This window comes from Geotrypetes seraphini, chromosome 19, assembly GCF_902459505.1.
Source record: "Geotrypetes seraphini chromosome 19, aGeoSer1.1, whole genome shotgun sequence".
Lineage (NCBI taxonomy): Eukaryota > Metazoa > Chordata > Amphibia > Gymnophiona > Dermophiidae > Geotrypetes > Geotrypetes seraphini.
The window spans coordinates 16,247,842-16,265,405 of NC_047102.1; the positions used below are offsets into that span (position 1 = coordinate 16,247,842).

Sequence of the window (17,564 nt, forward strand, 5' to 3'; positions counted from 1 at the left end):
ACTGTGTATAGTAGGGGATCTATGAAATCATTTACCGAGCTGCCTGTAGGGTAAGACAGTTATGTATAAGTCAAAACTTTCCTGTTTCTTTTTTGGCACTATGCCAATTTGTGATATAATCATGTTCTTAAAAGATGGTGAATAAAAAGGAATCTCCTTCTGGATCTTCTCTTGAGCTATGTGTCCATAACAAATTTGAAAACTATTGCGAGTCCACAGCATGTACATCATGGCAACTTTTTATTACAAGTATTTTGCATATATACAAAATATTTAAAATTCTTATTTATATCACACTAGTAAATAGAAAGAACACCTACATATAATTATTATTCAGGCTTATGACTTAACTGCTTTCACAGAGGCTGTCATCGCTGTAGCCTGATCTAATTTACAATGAAAAAATATTTTCTTAGCAAATATATCAACATTTTAGGTTGAAGAACCTCCCTCCCCCCAACAGAAAGTAAAAATAATCATTCTCCTGGTTAACATACACTATTTCATTGGGTGAGATGTGCTCTGAACCACACCATAGCTGCTCCTAAAATCTTAGCTCTCTTTAATTGTGTTTGGCCAGGTCAAGGTAAGTACTGTTTTAACACTTTCATAATAATGCCAACCACTGCAAACATGTGCATATAAACGCCATACCGATGGTACTTGGTGCAACCCATTCACAAAAGAATGTCATTTCAGCAGCTCTTCCTTCCTACAATGTCCATGCTAAGAACTATATCTGAATCTATCGTTGCTTTGTGGGAACACTAACCCCAGTGGTGAAAGCCAATATTCTGCACAAGGGCCATAGAAAATGTTTTATTTGGGGCTCGCACAAATGCCTGCCCTTTCCCTTAAGGTAAACCTTAACATTTTAATAGCCTATCTCCCTCCTGCTCACATCTCCAAGATCATATAGTCATTACGAGGGATATCTGCCGAGTTCCACAATTAATGGCTTAGACATACTGCTGCTTTTTGAACAATCCTCTAGAAGAAACATCCTTTTAGCATAAAAGGGATCTCTCTCTACACCCAGCATGCTGCAGCTACTTTCCACAAACTTCTGCTGATGGAAAGATTTAAGACAGAACGCATACATGTTTTATTGGCATGCACAGCATCCGACATGAAAATGTTTTCCAGCATTATTTTTTTTTTTACTGACAGTTGTTAAGTTGAACAGTACTCAAAACAAATCACGTGGAACAGACCTCTCTATCTAACAAAAGAGAAAAATAGATTTGCTCTTTCCCACAGCCGCTGTGGATGAAATTGTAATGACTTTTATCAGGATTAGAGCCACCAGCAGATTAAAAGCAGTTCACCGAAAAATTAACTGCATAAGGCTAGATCATAAATAAACTACAGGAAAGATTAAAACAGATCCGCCAACAGAATCTGATGAATCAAAAAAAAAAAATTCAGTTCTCCCCAAAACACGCTGTACAAAATAAAAAGCTGAAAAAAATTAAATATTTGACTAGAAGTGAGCTATAACTCCAGTACCAGCACACCACCATGAAAGCAAAGAAAATGTACATGGGCGGCAATGTTTTCAAATGTACCCAGTGAATGCTGATCTACGGAAAGAAATGAGACGGCATGGAGCATAACTGCAGACAGTTCTATGTAAAGAATGGGCGAAACAGAGCAAGAGACACGCCAACAGCCAACTTGGCCCACAAAGAGACGGAGAAGGACACAGGGAATCTCTTATTCTGTGGGTTGCCGCAATCTCCTCTTCGGATAAACCTGAAGCAATGGCTGGACTTGGATGATCCTATCCCATCTTATTATTTTGTTGGCACGTTCTATTTACTTCCCAATCTCCACTGAGGTAATGCGTGTATCAATGAACAAACAGAGAAAGATTCATTCCTGGCTCTTTGCACAGCATTAGTAACTAAGCCACGAGCAACCTGTGGCTAGCTTTCTTAACTATCATATGCCTTGTGCTCACTCAACCCCTGTTCTCCCTTGGGGAAAACTTTTCTATATGCACATCTTTTTTTTCACCTTTACAGTACATTTGACTAGTGCACAACATGATTCCAAGTCAAACCAGGGGCCCTGGTCTTCTGCTTGGTAGACTGCAAACCAATTAATTGCTGGTGTCATTGCTATATGCCTAATAAGTGTCCTGTCACAGAGGCACTACACAGTAGTAGTGAACCGTTTAAAACAAAGACGATTTGGGGGCAATGCTACAATAACTGTCAGTCTTGGCTTAAATCTTTGTTTGGTGCTCCGTCTAGATAAATTTTTAATGCCTTTTCTTTCCGAGGGGAGTATGTCACCCGGTGTCCAGTCTTCTGCAGCCGGCTGCTTTCCTTTTTCATCAATTCATTTCTCTGTTCATCTGTGAGTTGTGTTAATTCTTCAGTTTTATCCCTGAGGTATAAATTTAGAGCAGAGATCAGCTATGTTAGTGTGTGTGAGAGGGAGACATCATACATCCCAGGAAATTATGTACCCACAAAATTAATGAGCAGACACAATCACTTAGGGGGAAATTCTATAAGTGCCTAAAGTTAGGCGTTGGTAGGCGCTCTGCCGGCCCCTGACTTGGCCACCGGTTAAAGAATCCGGATGTTAATGTACATAGCTGGTATTTGCAAGGGAGAACATACACAGGGGAAAATCATGGGCAAGGCTCCCCAGTTCTATACATTTCTCCAGGTCTATGGCTCCTACTTGTTAGGTGCATATATACCTGCTTAGGTTAGTATTGTATAAAAGAAAACAGGCATCTAGGTTCCTACCAGACGAATTGTTATAGGAATGTCCTTATATTGCAGAAAGGAACTTTAAAAACATCAATAAATCTAGGAAAACCCCTCAACTATTATTGGTATTTAACCTATATGATGAAGGGTTTAAAGTTCAAATTTATAGGCTAATTGTCACCCAGTGAAACGTTCCCTAATTACATGGGGCCTTCCATCAACTACAGAGGGCAACCTTGCAGCTTATGGGTCTGCCAGACTCACATGAGCGTTGCATATTTGTTTGTTCATTTATTTCTCTGCATGAAACTTCAAGGTGAAGTACAAGAACACGTCAGAAATAATAAAATAAAATACTCAAATCACATGAAAAACTCCTTTATATAAAACACCTTCAACTTCCTTCAAAAAGTCTAGAGCAGGGGTAGGGAACTCCGGTCCTCAAGGGCCGCAATCCAGTCGGGTTTTCAGGATTTCCCCAATGAATAGGCATGAGATCTATGTGCATGCACTGCTTTCAATGCATATTCATTGGGGAAATCCTGAAAACCCGACTGGATTACGGCCCTCGAGGATCTGGTCTAGAGAATGACACAGGGACAAATTTTTCCCCATCCCCCAAGTTTTGTCACTATCCCTGTCCTATTCCTGTAAGCTTAGCTTTAACCGCACAAACTTCAACTACTTATGATTTTTAATTGGTTGAGGCTTGTGCAGATGACGACAGAGCTTGCAGGAATGAGGCAGGGACAGGACGTGAAAATGAGTTCCTCTGGGGATAGGGAAAAATTTGTCCCCGTGTCATTCTCCAGCTCATGATGTACATCATCTGCAACCAATTTAAAAATTCAGGAAACAAATATATTGTCAAGTAACAACTCCGAAAGGAGACATCCATATCAGCAGTAGGCACAAGTACACCATGGAACCAACGCCACTCCTGTGAGCCCAAAAATATTAGATATATATTTATAGATTCAATAAAGCATTATAGTTATCTGAAGATACAATAGCCATAAAACAGATCTCTAAGCTGGGTCTTCTCCCTTCTGCACCTGCATGATTCATAGCTCAGTTCAGCTAGTTCACTATAGATTAACCAAAGGTACTTTAAATATATTTTTTCACTTATTCTCTTATCTTTTTATTTAAGTATGGTATTTCACAGAAAGATTTACTAGTAATGTTTGTGTGCTTGTTATTTTGTCTCTATGTAGGTGATACTTAAAAATTAAAGAAAAAAAATCCTTTTAACCTCATCCCTCACACACACACACAACCTCCCACCATATAAAACACTGGAATGAGGTTAACTATACTTCCTTGATTGTACAACACACCACGAAACAAGAAATTAACACCCTAATAACTATCAAATTATGGTTTGTGCTTATGTTTTCCTCCCTAGAAGATAATACGTGGCTTTTAACATGCCAATACTTCCACATCCAGATAAACAAAATCTCTGTACAGGAATGAAATATGTTTCAATAGCCCATTATACCTGTAAAATGGCAAGACTAATGTTACTATGCTTTATCTGTCCATTAGTCTTGCCATAATGGACTATTGAACCATATTTCAGATACTACATAATGCATCTGTTTTTACAACTAGGTACTAAAATACTCCAAGGTACAATTGGGAAAGGGGATGAAATCTGATAAGACTGCCTTTCAGTCAAAGCAGTTTACATATTATATATAGATACTTATAGCAATTCTACTATGCTTTCAAGTTTCTATCCCTTAAGATAGTATAAGTCTCAGCAACTTTTTCTTATGTACTCTGCTCTGTATTTATATTATTTGGCAAAACCAAGGCTTGGCTTGTGTGACAGGTACTTTGAAGAATATACATAGAAACATAGAAGATGACGGCAGATAAGGGTCATAGCCCATCAGGTCTGCCCACTCTACTGACCCACCCCCAAGTCTACTATCCTAGGGATCCCACTCCTGGTGACAGGTTCTCTTCGCTTAACCCTCTAAGGGATCCTACATGGGCATCCCATTTGCTCTTAAATTCTTGCACGCTGTTTGCCTCGACCACCTGCACCGGGAGCTCGTTCCAAGGATCAACCACTCTCTCGGTGAAGAAATATTTCCTGGTGTGGCCATGAAATTTCTCGCCCCTAAGTTTGAGCGGATGCCCTCTTGTGGCTGAGGGTCCTTTGAGAAAGAGAATCTCTTCTTCCATCTCGATACGGCCGGTAATATACTTAAAAGTCCTGAAAAATCCTAGTAGCTCCAGTGATTTTGAAGAAAACAGAGTCTTACTAAACTAGATTGTGATCCCTCTTATTAAGCCAACATATCAATTATCCAAAAACTTAAGACCCTTCCCTCAGAATTTCGTGTTAAAACATTACATACCTGTAAAATATAACAGCTCCATCATCACAGATATAGAGAGGCCAGACATTCAATGCCGACACTTTAGGATTCCATTCCAATTCTTGGTGGATCTCAAGTATTGAAATGTCACATGGAAATGTTCCTCTACCCTACAGAGAAGTTATTCGGTTAAAGAAATTTGTGGGTACATTCCAAAGAGACAATAAAACACATCCCCACTTTCCAACTCACCTTTGCAAATTCTATGTTTTCCAGAGGAATTCCACTTAATTCATTAAGCTGTAAGATAAAGAGAGACCCTGAACATTTTCTGTTCCCTTCTGCAAATGTGAAAAAAGCACATGGAAGACAACACACAAAGCTTAATGTATGTACCGCATAAAGCAATTTGTTATACATTTTTCAACAGATTCCAAAAAATTTCACCTTAAAATGGTCTGAAATGTTACAGAAGTTGACATGTAAAAACTCACAGAATGAAATGAGAAGATGGGGGTCTGTTTCATATTTTAAGAGTATGAACACTGCGCCAGGCTGGAACTTAACCGCAACATTGTTAATTCTGAAAAGCTTTTCAGAAAGCACTATATATTCTATATATGACTTGCCTTCTCTAGGGTATGATGCAATTATGAAAGCACTGTATAGTTTTTGCCGTTAGTAGAAAGCATGCTGAAAGTTCAGGCAACTAGGATACGAATCCCAGGGCAACTTTTAATATGTTTAAGCGGCATATCAAATTTTAATAAACATAAACAAACTCAAAAATGCTAAATGTTGACAACTTCCAATCAAAGAGGGCTATTGTGGTAATAACATCTCTATCTGATATAGTGGCGAAGCAATGACAACAGTGGAGAACTTAATAGGATGACAGCCTGTTTGGTGAGGATGTCCCACATGTGGAAAGAGCAAGGGGCATTAGTAGGTGTTTCAGGATATGAAGATGAGTCTGCTATGTTATTGTACATATAAAAGGGGAGCAACATAGAAGAGTGTCAACTCTCTTTGTAAATGGGAAAAATTATTCTTTCTGCTGCAACTAGGAGAAGATGTAATTGAGCTGTCTGCAGAGGTTGGATGGGTTCTGTCAAGGTCAGGGAGAGGACAACAGAACCCGTGCATTTATGGTCATGAGTGAGTAAGTGAGAGCTGTGAGACATTGAGAGTGTCTATGCTTAAACATAAATGGCAAAAGCTATTGAAAGCCTTTTTGAAGTTCCACCTCAATTATCTATTTATTTATTCATTCAATTTTCTCTACCGTTCTCCCGGGAAAGCTCAGAACAGTTTATATGGGTTTATTCAGGTACTCAAGCATTTTTCCATGTCTGTCCCGATGGGCTCACAATCTATCTAATGTACCTGGGGCAATGGGGGGGATTAAGTGACTTGCCCAGGGTCACAAGGAGCAGCGTGGGTTTGAACCCACAACCCCAGGTCGCTGAGGCTGTAGCTTTAACCACTGCGCCACACTCTCCCTCCACAAGCGGGGAGAAGCCTGGATACTGACTGCTGCTTTTTAACAGGTTTTTCTCATGAGCAGAAAAATGATTAGAAGTCTCATTTGTAATTAGACATCAAGTCACCTTTTCTTTCAGTTCATCAGCACTGCTGCTTTCTAGCACAACTTCTTGGAAAGGATCTAGCTTCATTTCAGAGGGTCTCCACCGTCGGGACAGAACAGCAAGCTGCGACATGGACTTCATTTTTTCCACCTCTGCAGAAGATATGGAGAGAGAATTCATAACTCTTAACTTGATCAAGGAGCCCATTAACAACTGATTAAAGCCAATCTCAACTGCTTTTCAAAGCAACAGAAAATATGTAAAGAAATCGGGTTCCTATACCAAAAGTATCCCAAATAGCTCATGAATTTGTATCTGTTTGGAGGCCATAAGGACTGGAGCTGAGAACCAGTAAATTACTGAACGTATTTACAGAAAAACATTTTCAAACAACTGCAAACAAGGGAAAGAATATACTATATACATAAATTCCAAACTATACAGCACCTCACTCATAGCACCTGATTTCTTATGTTAGTAAGCATTTTATAATGAACTGAATCCATAGTTACATACACGTGTAAAGTCTGAATGCATATATACTTGTATAGAAACAAGTTCTTTGAAAAGCACCAATATGACACTGTGACTTAAGAATGCCAACTTACAAATCTAAACTCCTCCCCTACTTCCTCTCAAACTAAGTCATACCACATGCCTTAGTGTATTTCCTAAAACTTTTAAGGAAAGATCTAGAAAGCAGCATCACCCATGTGTGATGAGTGATCTGCTTGTCTTCATAGAAATACTTCTGTCATAACTGGGACAAGCTCGGGGATAATTTGGTAAGCAAAATGCTTGAAAAAGACGATGCCAGACTTAGAAAAAGAGAAAAATAAAGGCAGATAAAGACCATATGACCTATCCAAACTACCTATCCTTGCCATCTACTCTCCCTTTTGTTCCCTTACAGATCCCATGTACTTGTTACAAGTTTTAAACTCAGACAGTTTTCAACACCACCTTCACAGGCCTTTCCATGAAGAAATATTTTTTTTGGTTACTCAAGTCTGTCCCGTTCATCTTCAATCTATGCCCCCCTTATTCCAGAGCTTCCTTTCAACTGAAAGACTTGCTTCTTGTGCATTTATGCCACACAAATATTTAAATGTCTTTATCATATCTCCCCTCTCCCGCTTTTCCTCTAAAGTATACCTATTGAGATCCTTGTCTCCATACACCTTATGACGAGGACCACACACCATTTTAGCAGCCTTCCCCTAGACCAAGGGTCTCAAAGTCCCTCCTCGAGGGCCGCAATCCAGTCGGGTTTTCAGGATTTCCCCAAGGAATCTGCACTGCTTTCAATGCATATTCATTGGGGAAATCCTGAAAATCCGACTGGATTGCGGCCCTCGAGGAGGGACTTTGAGACCCCTGCCCTAGACTGACTCCATTCTTTTTCTATCTTTTTGAAGGTGCGGTCTCCAGAATTGTACACAATATTCTAAATGAGGTCTCACCAGAGTCTTATAAAGGGGCATCATTGCCTTCTTTTTCCTACAGGCCATTCTTAGTCATACAATGCTCTAAAACATTCCAGTAAGAATATCCTTGCAGGATCAACAGCAATCTATGGAATGGCAATGTAATACATAGAATCATTAATCAGTTTTATGTCATAGAATATTTATTACCATCAAGTACTTCTAAAAAGACCTCCCAATTGGTTGAAATGTTAATATCTTCCTCATAGACATGGTAATCAAGAAATATAGTGCCAGGGTTCTTCCATGTTTTCTTTCTTAGACGAAACCTGTGAAAGAGGATTTAGGCCAACATTAAATTAACTATCTATCCAGTAACAGGGCCAGTGCATTAAAAGATGCCTTAAGATCCCTTATGTCATACAAAATAGGAAAGACATAGGTCCAATGGTGGGTTTTGGTTAATTAAATAGCAGAGGTCCAGAATGGTTTCTAGTTTATTATGGCTACTTTATCTTGCCAATGGCAATGAACCATTAAAAACGGTGTCAGGTCAAAAGCGCGCCGGGACAAAGGCGCGCCCAGACAATTGAGCGCAGTGCGGAGATGCGCGCCGCTCTAAATTACTGTTTTTAGGGCTCCGACGGGGGTGTGTGGGGGGGGAACCCCCCCACTTTACTTAATAGACATCGCGCCGCGTTGTGGGGGCATTGTGGGGGTGTGGGGGGTTGTAACCCCCACATTTTACTGAAAACTTAACTTTTTCCCTGTTTTTAGGGAAAAAGTTCAGTTTACAGTAAATTGCGGGGGGTTCCCCAACAAAACCCCCCATCGGAGACCTAAAACTGTAATTTTGTGCAGTGCGCGCCTCCGTGCTGCGCTCAATTGTCGGCGCGCACTTTTGTCTTTCGCGCCGTTGTCTATGAACCATTAAAAACAAACAAACAGAAAAGCAACTACCTGTCTATGCTGAGGTCTAACCCACACTGCTCCCTGAGCTGAGGTAGCAGCTCTTCTTTTGACTGGCGCACAGTCATTCCTTTTGAAAAAACTGCATCCAAGAGAAACTTGCAAGGCTGTCAACACAAAACAAACGAAGATGAGCAGGCTATTACAAGAAACCTCATCCAAAAAAACGAAGATATAAATAAAGATAACTGGGGAAGCCAATAGCAAAGCATCCCATAATCTGCCAAGAAACCATCAGGCAAACTGATGGCGTTCACAAGTCATTCACGACTTGGTACTTTTTTTTTAACCTTTATGTTAATTCTTAGCCTTTACTCTCTTGTCCTTAAATAAAGGGAAATAAGAAATAATATGTTCCAAGATGCACATGGGCGTGTATTCGTGGTTCATGCATAAGTGCGGATTCAAAAATACTACCTCCCATTCTCTCCGTCACAGTGTTCATGTCTAGGAGAGGTGAGGGGAAGGAGGAGGTATAGACAGAACAAATCAGCTGTCAGGTGCAAATACACATCTGGCAGGCAATCTCATAAGCCTCCTTTACCTCCAGACAAAAAACAAAAAAAGGGGGGGGGGGAGTTTTTAAATCAAGAGCTCTTACATACACAGAAATACAGAGACTACTGACAACATAAACCAACACCAACCGATCAGTGGATTAAGTGACTCTCCCAATACCAAATTGTCACTGTGAAAATGTCCTTTTTATCTTAGGAAGATAAAAGAAATTCTCACAATGATGATTTGGTATTGGGAGAGTCACTTAATCCACCGATTGGTTGGTGTTGCTTGGGTTTTAAATCAAACAACACCAGAGGGAGGAGGGAGTTAATGGTTACAGCTACAGCCTTCGCACCTTGAGGTTGTGGGTTCAAGCCTCGTGCTGTTCTTTGTGACTCTGAGCAAGTCGCTTATGAACTCACCAGGATAGGGACAAATGACTGAGTACCTGAATGAAAACCGCTTAGACAACCTCCATTGGTAGGCAGTACATAAAATAAAGAAAAAATAAATAAGCCATCTTCAACCAAATCTATTGCAGAAATGGCTTCTGTAATATTGTTTTTCATGGATGGCAGATTTGTGTTAGGCAAATGGAATCTTTCTTATCTATGGCAAATGTTCAACTAGTGTGAGGTTTCAACAAGAATGTGGTCGACTGCAATTTGACACCTTTGGAAATCCGGGTTATTTAATGATCGAAGGCTACATTATTGGAATAAAGGAACCATCGTATGTTAGAACTTGTTTCTTTCTGGACCAGCAATAAAATAGTCAAGACTCAATTTGTCAGATCATGCATGTCTTCAAAAAACTATTTTTCCAAATCCACAAAATAGAGAAAAAGGTCCTTTTGAATAAAGTCTTTTGGACCAAATACATAAGAAGGCTTTTCCCATTTAGGAGATTATTTAATAAAGTAATTTTAGCACATATGTCACCACATACATGCTTAAATGGCCTATAAAATAGCAACTGATGTAATGTAAAGTATGAAAATTGATATTATGGCCTTTTTTAGCAGCCTGATCCCTAGCAGTAGTACCATATCATCACTTCTAGGTGTCATAGACATTTTGGAACCTGGTACCAAAGGAGAGGGAGCAAGTGGGGACCACTCTTCAAAGAGACACCAGGGATCCTGATAAGGCCAGGGAGAACATCAGGAAATTTCATTCATGCTGTGTGTATGATCTGAAGCTGGGGGGGGGGCTGTCAGGGGAAAGTTTGTTTTGTTGGAAAGGGGACGGAATCTGTCATGGGGATGCTGATGTGGGAAGGGGAAGAAGCTGTTTATGGGGGAGGGGTTTCTTAATGCTGCAGGGATAACTGAATTGGGGGTATCAGAGGGCAGGGGAAGTCAGTGATGTTGGGAGTATGTTCGGAAGGGGGTCCTGGCCTCACCTTTAATAATAATAATTATAATAACTTTATTCTTCTATACTGCCACAATCTTGCGACTTCTAGTCGGTTTACAATCAAGATAGCTAGACATTCAGCGAAATACAATATGCAGATAATCAGAGGAAATACAGAGAGCAGAGACTTTAAGAAAGCAAGAATATAGAAATACAATTTTCTAAGCAAGAGTATAAGATGTACATTTTGGTAGGTAATGTCCGACAAGACCTGTTTGGAATAAATAACAACAAAAAATTACGATAAGATGTAGATAACAGTTTATATGTATCACAGTACCGTGAAATTCAGGTGGGCTAAGGAAGGGGGAGGGGATAAAGGTAGGGGGGGACCGTTATTGGGGAGAGAGAGGGGAGAGCGGGTCAATTGTTTAGGTATTTCAGGAACAGGTATGTTTTTAGGCATTTCCTAAATTCCCCGTAGGTAGTGGGCGAAAGCAGTTGATCTAGGTCTTTACCCCTTCAGGTAGGCACTTCTGCAATATGTCAGAGCAGGTAGAAATGCCGGACCGTGAAAAATTGCAAGAGGAAATTTCATGTGAACAAGTGAAAAGTAATGCACATTGGGAAGAATCATCCAAATTAAAGCCACATTATGATTCACCACCTAAGAAAAAAAATATAGGTGTCATTGTGGACAATATTCAACTCAATTTAACTGTCCAGAAATGGTTCCTGGCCAGTTAAATCGCCTATTTGGAGATACCCTCTAATTTTCAGCAGCACTTAACCAGTTAGTTCTTAACTGAAAAGTGGCTTTTTGGGACATTCTAAGGGCAAAGTCAGCTCTTGGCCAATTAAGTGCCAATATTCAGCACTTAACCAGCCTGGATGCCTGTATAAACAGAACTGCATAAAAGTCAGTCCTATATTTATGCAGTAATCCATAAACGGTTAAGAGCCGAATATTGCATTTAACCAGTTTTGGATTAGCCAGCTCCAGAAACCCAGAAATTCACTGCTGGTGCCTGGACATGGTCCAGCACTGAACTTCCTGGTTTAACGTCAGCAAAACACTGATCACTGTTGGTTGAATATTGGGCCCTCTGTTGAAATACTCTGCTCGGTGTGCAAAAACGCCAACAGAATGCTAAGAATTATTAGGAAAGGGATAGAAAATAATAAAAAAATTATTACGCTGCCTCTGTACTGCTCCATGAATATTGTTTGCAATTTTGTCACTACGTCTGAAAAAGTAGCAAAATTTTAAAAGGTACAAAGAAGAGAATCAAAATGATTAATGGGATGAAACTCCTCTTATATGAGGAAAGTTATAAGAGATTAGGATTCTTCAGCTTGGAGAAAAGATGGCTGAGGGAGATGTGATAGTATTCTTAGTGGAGTAGAACAGATAAAAATGAATCAATTGTTTACTCTTTTCAAGACATACAAAGACTAGGGGACATGCCATGAATTTGCACTGTAATATTTTTAAAACAAATAAGTGAAAATGTAAATAGTTAAGCTCTGGAATTTACTGCTGGAAGATGTGGTAAAAACAAACAAACAGCATAGCTGGGTTTAAAAAAGGTTTGGACAAATTCCTGGAAGTAAAGTCCATAAACTAGCCCTGGGGAAAGCCACTACGTTATCCCTGGGATCCAAAGCAAGGACTTTTGCTACTCTCTGAGCTTCAGTGACCTGGATGGGCCACTGTTGGAAACAGAATACTGGGCTGGATAGACCTTTAGTTTGACCCAGTATAGCAATTCTTATGTTACGCTCATACTTTTTTAAAAAAAATTTAGACACCGCTTATAACCTAAGCGGTTTATATTCAGGTACTCAAGAATTTCTCCCTATCTGGCCCGGTGGGCTCACAATCTAATGTACTTAGAGCAATGGAGTGTGCGAAATGAGGAGTAAACATTGATATTGTTGGCCTGCCCAAACCACTCCCTCTCCACATTTTGACCACACCTCTTTGCCATTTGATGTGGTTTGGATCCCACATGTAAGTTATATGTATTGGACAATCTACCTGTGTAAAAGGTGCTTTCTGCCCATGGGGATTCTTCTAACATAGTGGTTGTACTTTACACCATTGGTTTGTAATTCACTATCAACAAATATTTAAGATTAGCAAGCAGTAGCACTAAATAAAATTGATTCATTAGCAAATTATTTCATAGGCGCACCCACCCTCACTGGAAACCTCCAAGTCTGACCCTAACATTTAAAATTCCAAAGTTTTTACCTCTGGATCATTTATTAGAAGCTGGAATACTTTGACTCGGTATTCCCCTTTCTTCAGAGCTCTTCCAAGCCGAATAGTGATCTAAAAATTAAAAGCATCTTTATTATTTGATATAAAATAGATCTTTACCCTTTTAGCTTTCAAAATGACACAAAATTAAACAAATTCTTCTCCCTCTCAAATTTTTTAACATACACAATTTCCCATCGAAACCAATACAGGTCAGAGGGCTCTTGCCTGCTTATATATTTATGCTTCAAAATTAATTACCTCTTAAAAATCTGATGCATTTATGGTCATTCTAGGATAAAGTTACACTGGAACAAAATATAAAAGCAGCATAAGGCACAATTTTAGCAGTAAAGTCAGTGCCCATTTTAGCAGTTAAACTGGAGGGAAAGATGCATTCTGTCCTTTGGGACAGTCTGACTTGCTTGTTTTGAGGCTAGTGACAGAACCAATTGGCAACGTAGCAAAATGTAAGACCAAACTAGAGACAAATGGCTGCAGGATGGTGGAATGGCTTATCTAAAGAATTCCTATGATGGATTAGAAATGTTCTATGTATTATTTTAATATTGTTTTTAAAAACACTGTACACCCTCTTGAATGGCTGCTGCCAAGAAAGGAGTATATAGAGTTTTATAAATAGATAAAACAAAACCAGGGGAGAGAAAGCACAGAGTAAATGGGGAAGAAAGTAGGCACGCTGGGATCATATGCCAGACGACAGCAACAGGAGACACACTTATAGCATCCAGCTGACTGGGACATCCTTTCAGCCTGTTTTATCTATTTTATTTTTCTGTCTTTTTAATTGAAGGAATGGAGGCAGTCAATTTTCAAAGGCAGGAGATGTTTCCTTGGGTGGGAGTACAGGAGGCTTTGTAATTGCATGCATGCTTTTAACTAGAGAATGACACGGGGACAAATTTTCCCCCGTCCCTGCGGGAACTCATTTTCCCGTTCCATCCCCGTGAGTTCTTTTCCTGGTCCTGCCCCATTCCTGCAAGCTCCGTCCTCATCTGCACAAACCTCAAACACTTTAAAATCATAAGTGTTCGAGGCTTGTGCGGTTAAGGCAGAGCTTACAGGAATGGGACAGGAACAGCAATAAAACTCATGGGGATGGGACGGGGAAATTGAGTTCCTGCGGTGATGGGAACAAATTTGTCCCCGTGTCATTTTCTACTTTTAACATTTTAAGCATTGTGCACTGTGTATCCAAACAGGTGTAAATTTAAGAACAGTTTTCCTGGGGTAATTTTCAAAGCATAAGTATACAGGGTTACCTCTCGATTATTAATCAAGTAGGGTAGATCCCATAATTCCATGGGGTGAATTTTCAAAGGCGTTTACCACCTGTATAACTGAGAATTAGTCAGTTAAACTTATATTTTTAAGATTTTTCCCCACTGAGCGACTAAATTTAACGGACAATTCACAAGTCAAAGACAAAACGGGCTGCTCCTGAAGTATTCCTGGGGTGGGCTTATGACTTAGCTTGGGTAGCATTAACTTCAGGTCTAGACAGTTAAATTTAGACAGTGATCATCAACCACAAAAGCTGGATTTCTAAGTCTAACAGGTTACATTTCTACCAGTGATTTAAGAACATTTTGCAGTCTTAGGAATTCCTGACTAAATAATTCCATAACTTCACAGTTGTTTGAACTGAAAAGACCAGGGATCCATTCAATTAAATCTTCTTCTGACTAGAACAGGAGAAACCAAAGAATATTAAATGTAGAAATGGAAGCCATGCCTGCTCAAAGATTTTCTAGGCCAATCCTGAATTCTGAGAGCACTAATTCTTCCTCGGTGCCACTGGGATGATATTACCCATTTTTGAGACTACTTCATCCTGCTTGTTGATGGAGAAATATTTTTAATCTGTAAAAGTCAATATTTTAGTGCTGTAGCTGTAAGTTCTTCTGTTGGCAAAATATTCCATAATTTAATCAATCTTAATCAATGCATTCCTTCCTTTGAAGATAGTGAACTTCAATACGATCTAATCTTACAGGATGTCCTTATACGATTTATTTACTTATCATCAACATTGACCTATATGCATGGGAATTTAAATGAACTAAGTGGAGACACAAACATTTCGACATTCAAATGTACAGATACAAATTAATTCTGAAGATTTGTGTACATTTTTCCTGGGATAAATTTTCAAGTGGAAGCAGCAAGTTTCAAGTTTATTTAGATTACATTACATAAGTGATTTCTATTCCGCTTGTGCCTTGCGGTTCTAAGCGGATTACAAATTAGAAGAAATCTGGACATTTCCGAGAGAATTACATAACACAGATTCATGTGAGTTACATGATACGGTAGAGAGTTACAACTTAGAAGATATCTGGATTTTTCCGAGAGAATTACCTAGCAAAGATTCAAGTAAGTTACAGATTATATTGGAGAATAACAATATGTTCAGGTAACATAAGAAAATTATCTTACATTGAAGGAAGAAGTTTATTGGATAAAGAAGGTGGTCGCTTATTTAGGATCTGAATATGTACTGGTAGGTATGATTCGAGGGGTTAACTAATGTGTTATTCACGGGGGAGAAAGCATGTGCGAGTAGGGAGGAGATTAGTAAGTAGGGAAGTGTTTTTTGAATAGAAATGTTTTGATTTCTCTTCGAAACACTTTAAAGATCTTGATATACTGCTTTTATGAACAAAGCGGTTTCCAATTTATACAAAATATTAAAAGTTTTTTTTTTTTAAATGGAACAAATTCACAGTTACGGTACGGACATAACATGATACATATGGGCAGATGGGGAGGATACGTTGCTTAAAATTCTGCCAAGTTCACATAGAGAAAACAGCACATATTTTTCACACATGGACTTCTTTTTTTCATATACAATGATCTCCTTAACTTAAAAGAGAATACTATTCCACTAACAGCGATGGGAAGATTAGGTTCTTACCTCGATAACCTTATGTTAACACAGCATACGAGTCCTGACAATAGGTGAATATCCCATATTCACGAGTTGATTGCATGAGGATGAAATTTACATTCTTCAGCTCTGCCTCTATCTCCAGTGCTGCAGAGCCCCCTTTAGTTTCTACCAAAGCAATCGAACAGCACTAACACACTGAAAACAAGGAGGGGTTACAGGAAAACTCCCTGCAAACACAGTTCTGTTTTGCTCTGAAAGAAATATTAAACAAGCTTAAAAATCAAACCGGCTATGTCACTCAAAGCCCAAATGATGAAGTCACAACTGTCTTATTTTGGTCACACTGTCAGAAGAGAAAGATCATTGGAGAAAAACATCATGTTTGGGAAGATTGAAGGAACAAGGTGAAGAAAGCGACCTGCAATCAGATGACTGGACACGCTGAAAATAGCCATAGGGATGATGCTGCAGGACCTTACCAGACTATCACAAAACTGACTTAGTAACATAGTAAATGACGGCAGATAAAGACCTGAACAGTCCATCCAGTCTGCCCATAAGTTTTACCCATTAAAAAATACATGATTAAATTAACTTGTCTCTGAGGAAAGGGATGTTACCAGTGGTGTGCTTCAAGGTTCTGTTCTTGGATCTGTTCTTTTTAACATTTTTATAAGTGATATTGCTGAAGGGCTGTCAGGTAAGATTTGCTTCTTTACGGACGATATCAAAATCTGCAATAGAGTAGACACCCAGGATGGTGTAAATAACATGAAGAAAGACCTAGCGAAGCCTGAAGAATGGTCTGAAATTTGGCAGCTAAAATTTAATGCTAAGAAATGCAAGGTTATGCATTTGGGCTGCAAAAACCTGAAGGAATGGTACAATTTAGGTGGTGAAGAACTTATGTGCACGACAGAAGAGCGGGACTTGGGTGTATGTGAAGATCTTAAGGTGGCCAAACAGGTTGAAAAGGTGATGGCAAAAGCTAGAAAGATGCTAGGGTGCATAGGAAGAGGTATGGCCAGTAGGAAAAAGGAGATATTGCTGCCTTGTATAAAACTCTGGTGAGACCTCATCTAGAATAGAACCATTCTGGAGGCTGCACCTTCAAAAATATATAAAAAGGATGGAGTCGGTCCAGAGGAAGGTGGCCCAAGGAAGAAGGAACACATGTCACAGCAAAAATCCAATCAAGACCTCAACTCCCACAGATCCACATGAGCAGGGAAGGAATTTATACAACTGGCACCCATTAAGCCCGGTTGAACGGAAACCAGGGCCAAACAGCAGGATGTGAGCTAGCTTCAAAGGGAACAGACCCCGGGCTCAAAAGATTCAAAGCAGGCCGGTTGGACAGGAACCCGAAAATTACCTTGCCAGCTGCAGATTTCTGACAGTCTGTGTCCTCTCCCAGGCACAGCTGCCTCCAGGACCACCAGGGTTCCTCTCCAGCATCAAAAGCCTCGGAC

At 39.5% G+C, this 17,564-nt stretch overlaps 1 protein-coding gene across 5 annotated transcripts in view; it reads right to left on the bottom strand.

Moving 5' to 3' along the window:
* Positions 1-218: 218 nt before the first annotated feature.
* USP47 (ubiquitin specific peptidase 47) overlaps positions 219-17,564 on the bottom strand; it is a 114,537-nt gene continuing 97,191 nt past the window's right edge. For 4 of the 5 annotated variants that reach the window (XM_033927888.1, XM_033927887.1, XM_033927889.1 and 1 more), the window contains 7 exons: positions 13,167-13,247; positions 9,042-9,157; positions 8,292-8,410; positions 6,676-6,806; positions 5,318-5,365; positions 5,105-5,235; positions 2,220-2,394 (listed from right to left, as the gene is read on the bottom strand). In XM_033927888.1, the coding sequence (XP_033783779.1) occupies positions 2,220-2,394; positions 5,105-5,235; positions 5,318-5,365; positions 6,676-6,806; positions 8,292-8,410; positions 9,042-9,157; positions 13,167-13,247 (801 nt within the window). Of the gene's footprint in view, positions 2,395-5,104; positions 5,236-5,317; positions 5,366-6,675; positions 6,807-8,291; positions 8,411-9,041; positions 9,158-13,166; positions 13,248-17,564 lie in introns of all 5 variants that reach the window. The other variant, XM_033927886.1, reaches the window with a different exon arrangement.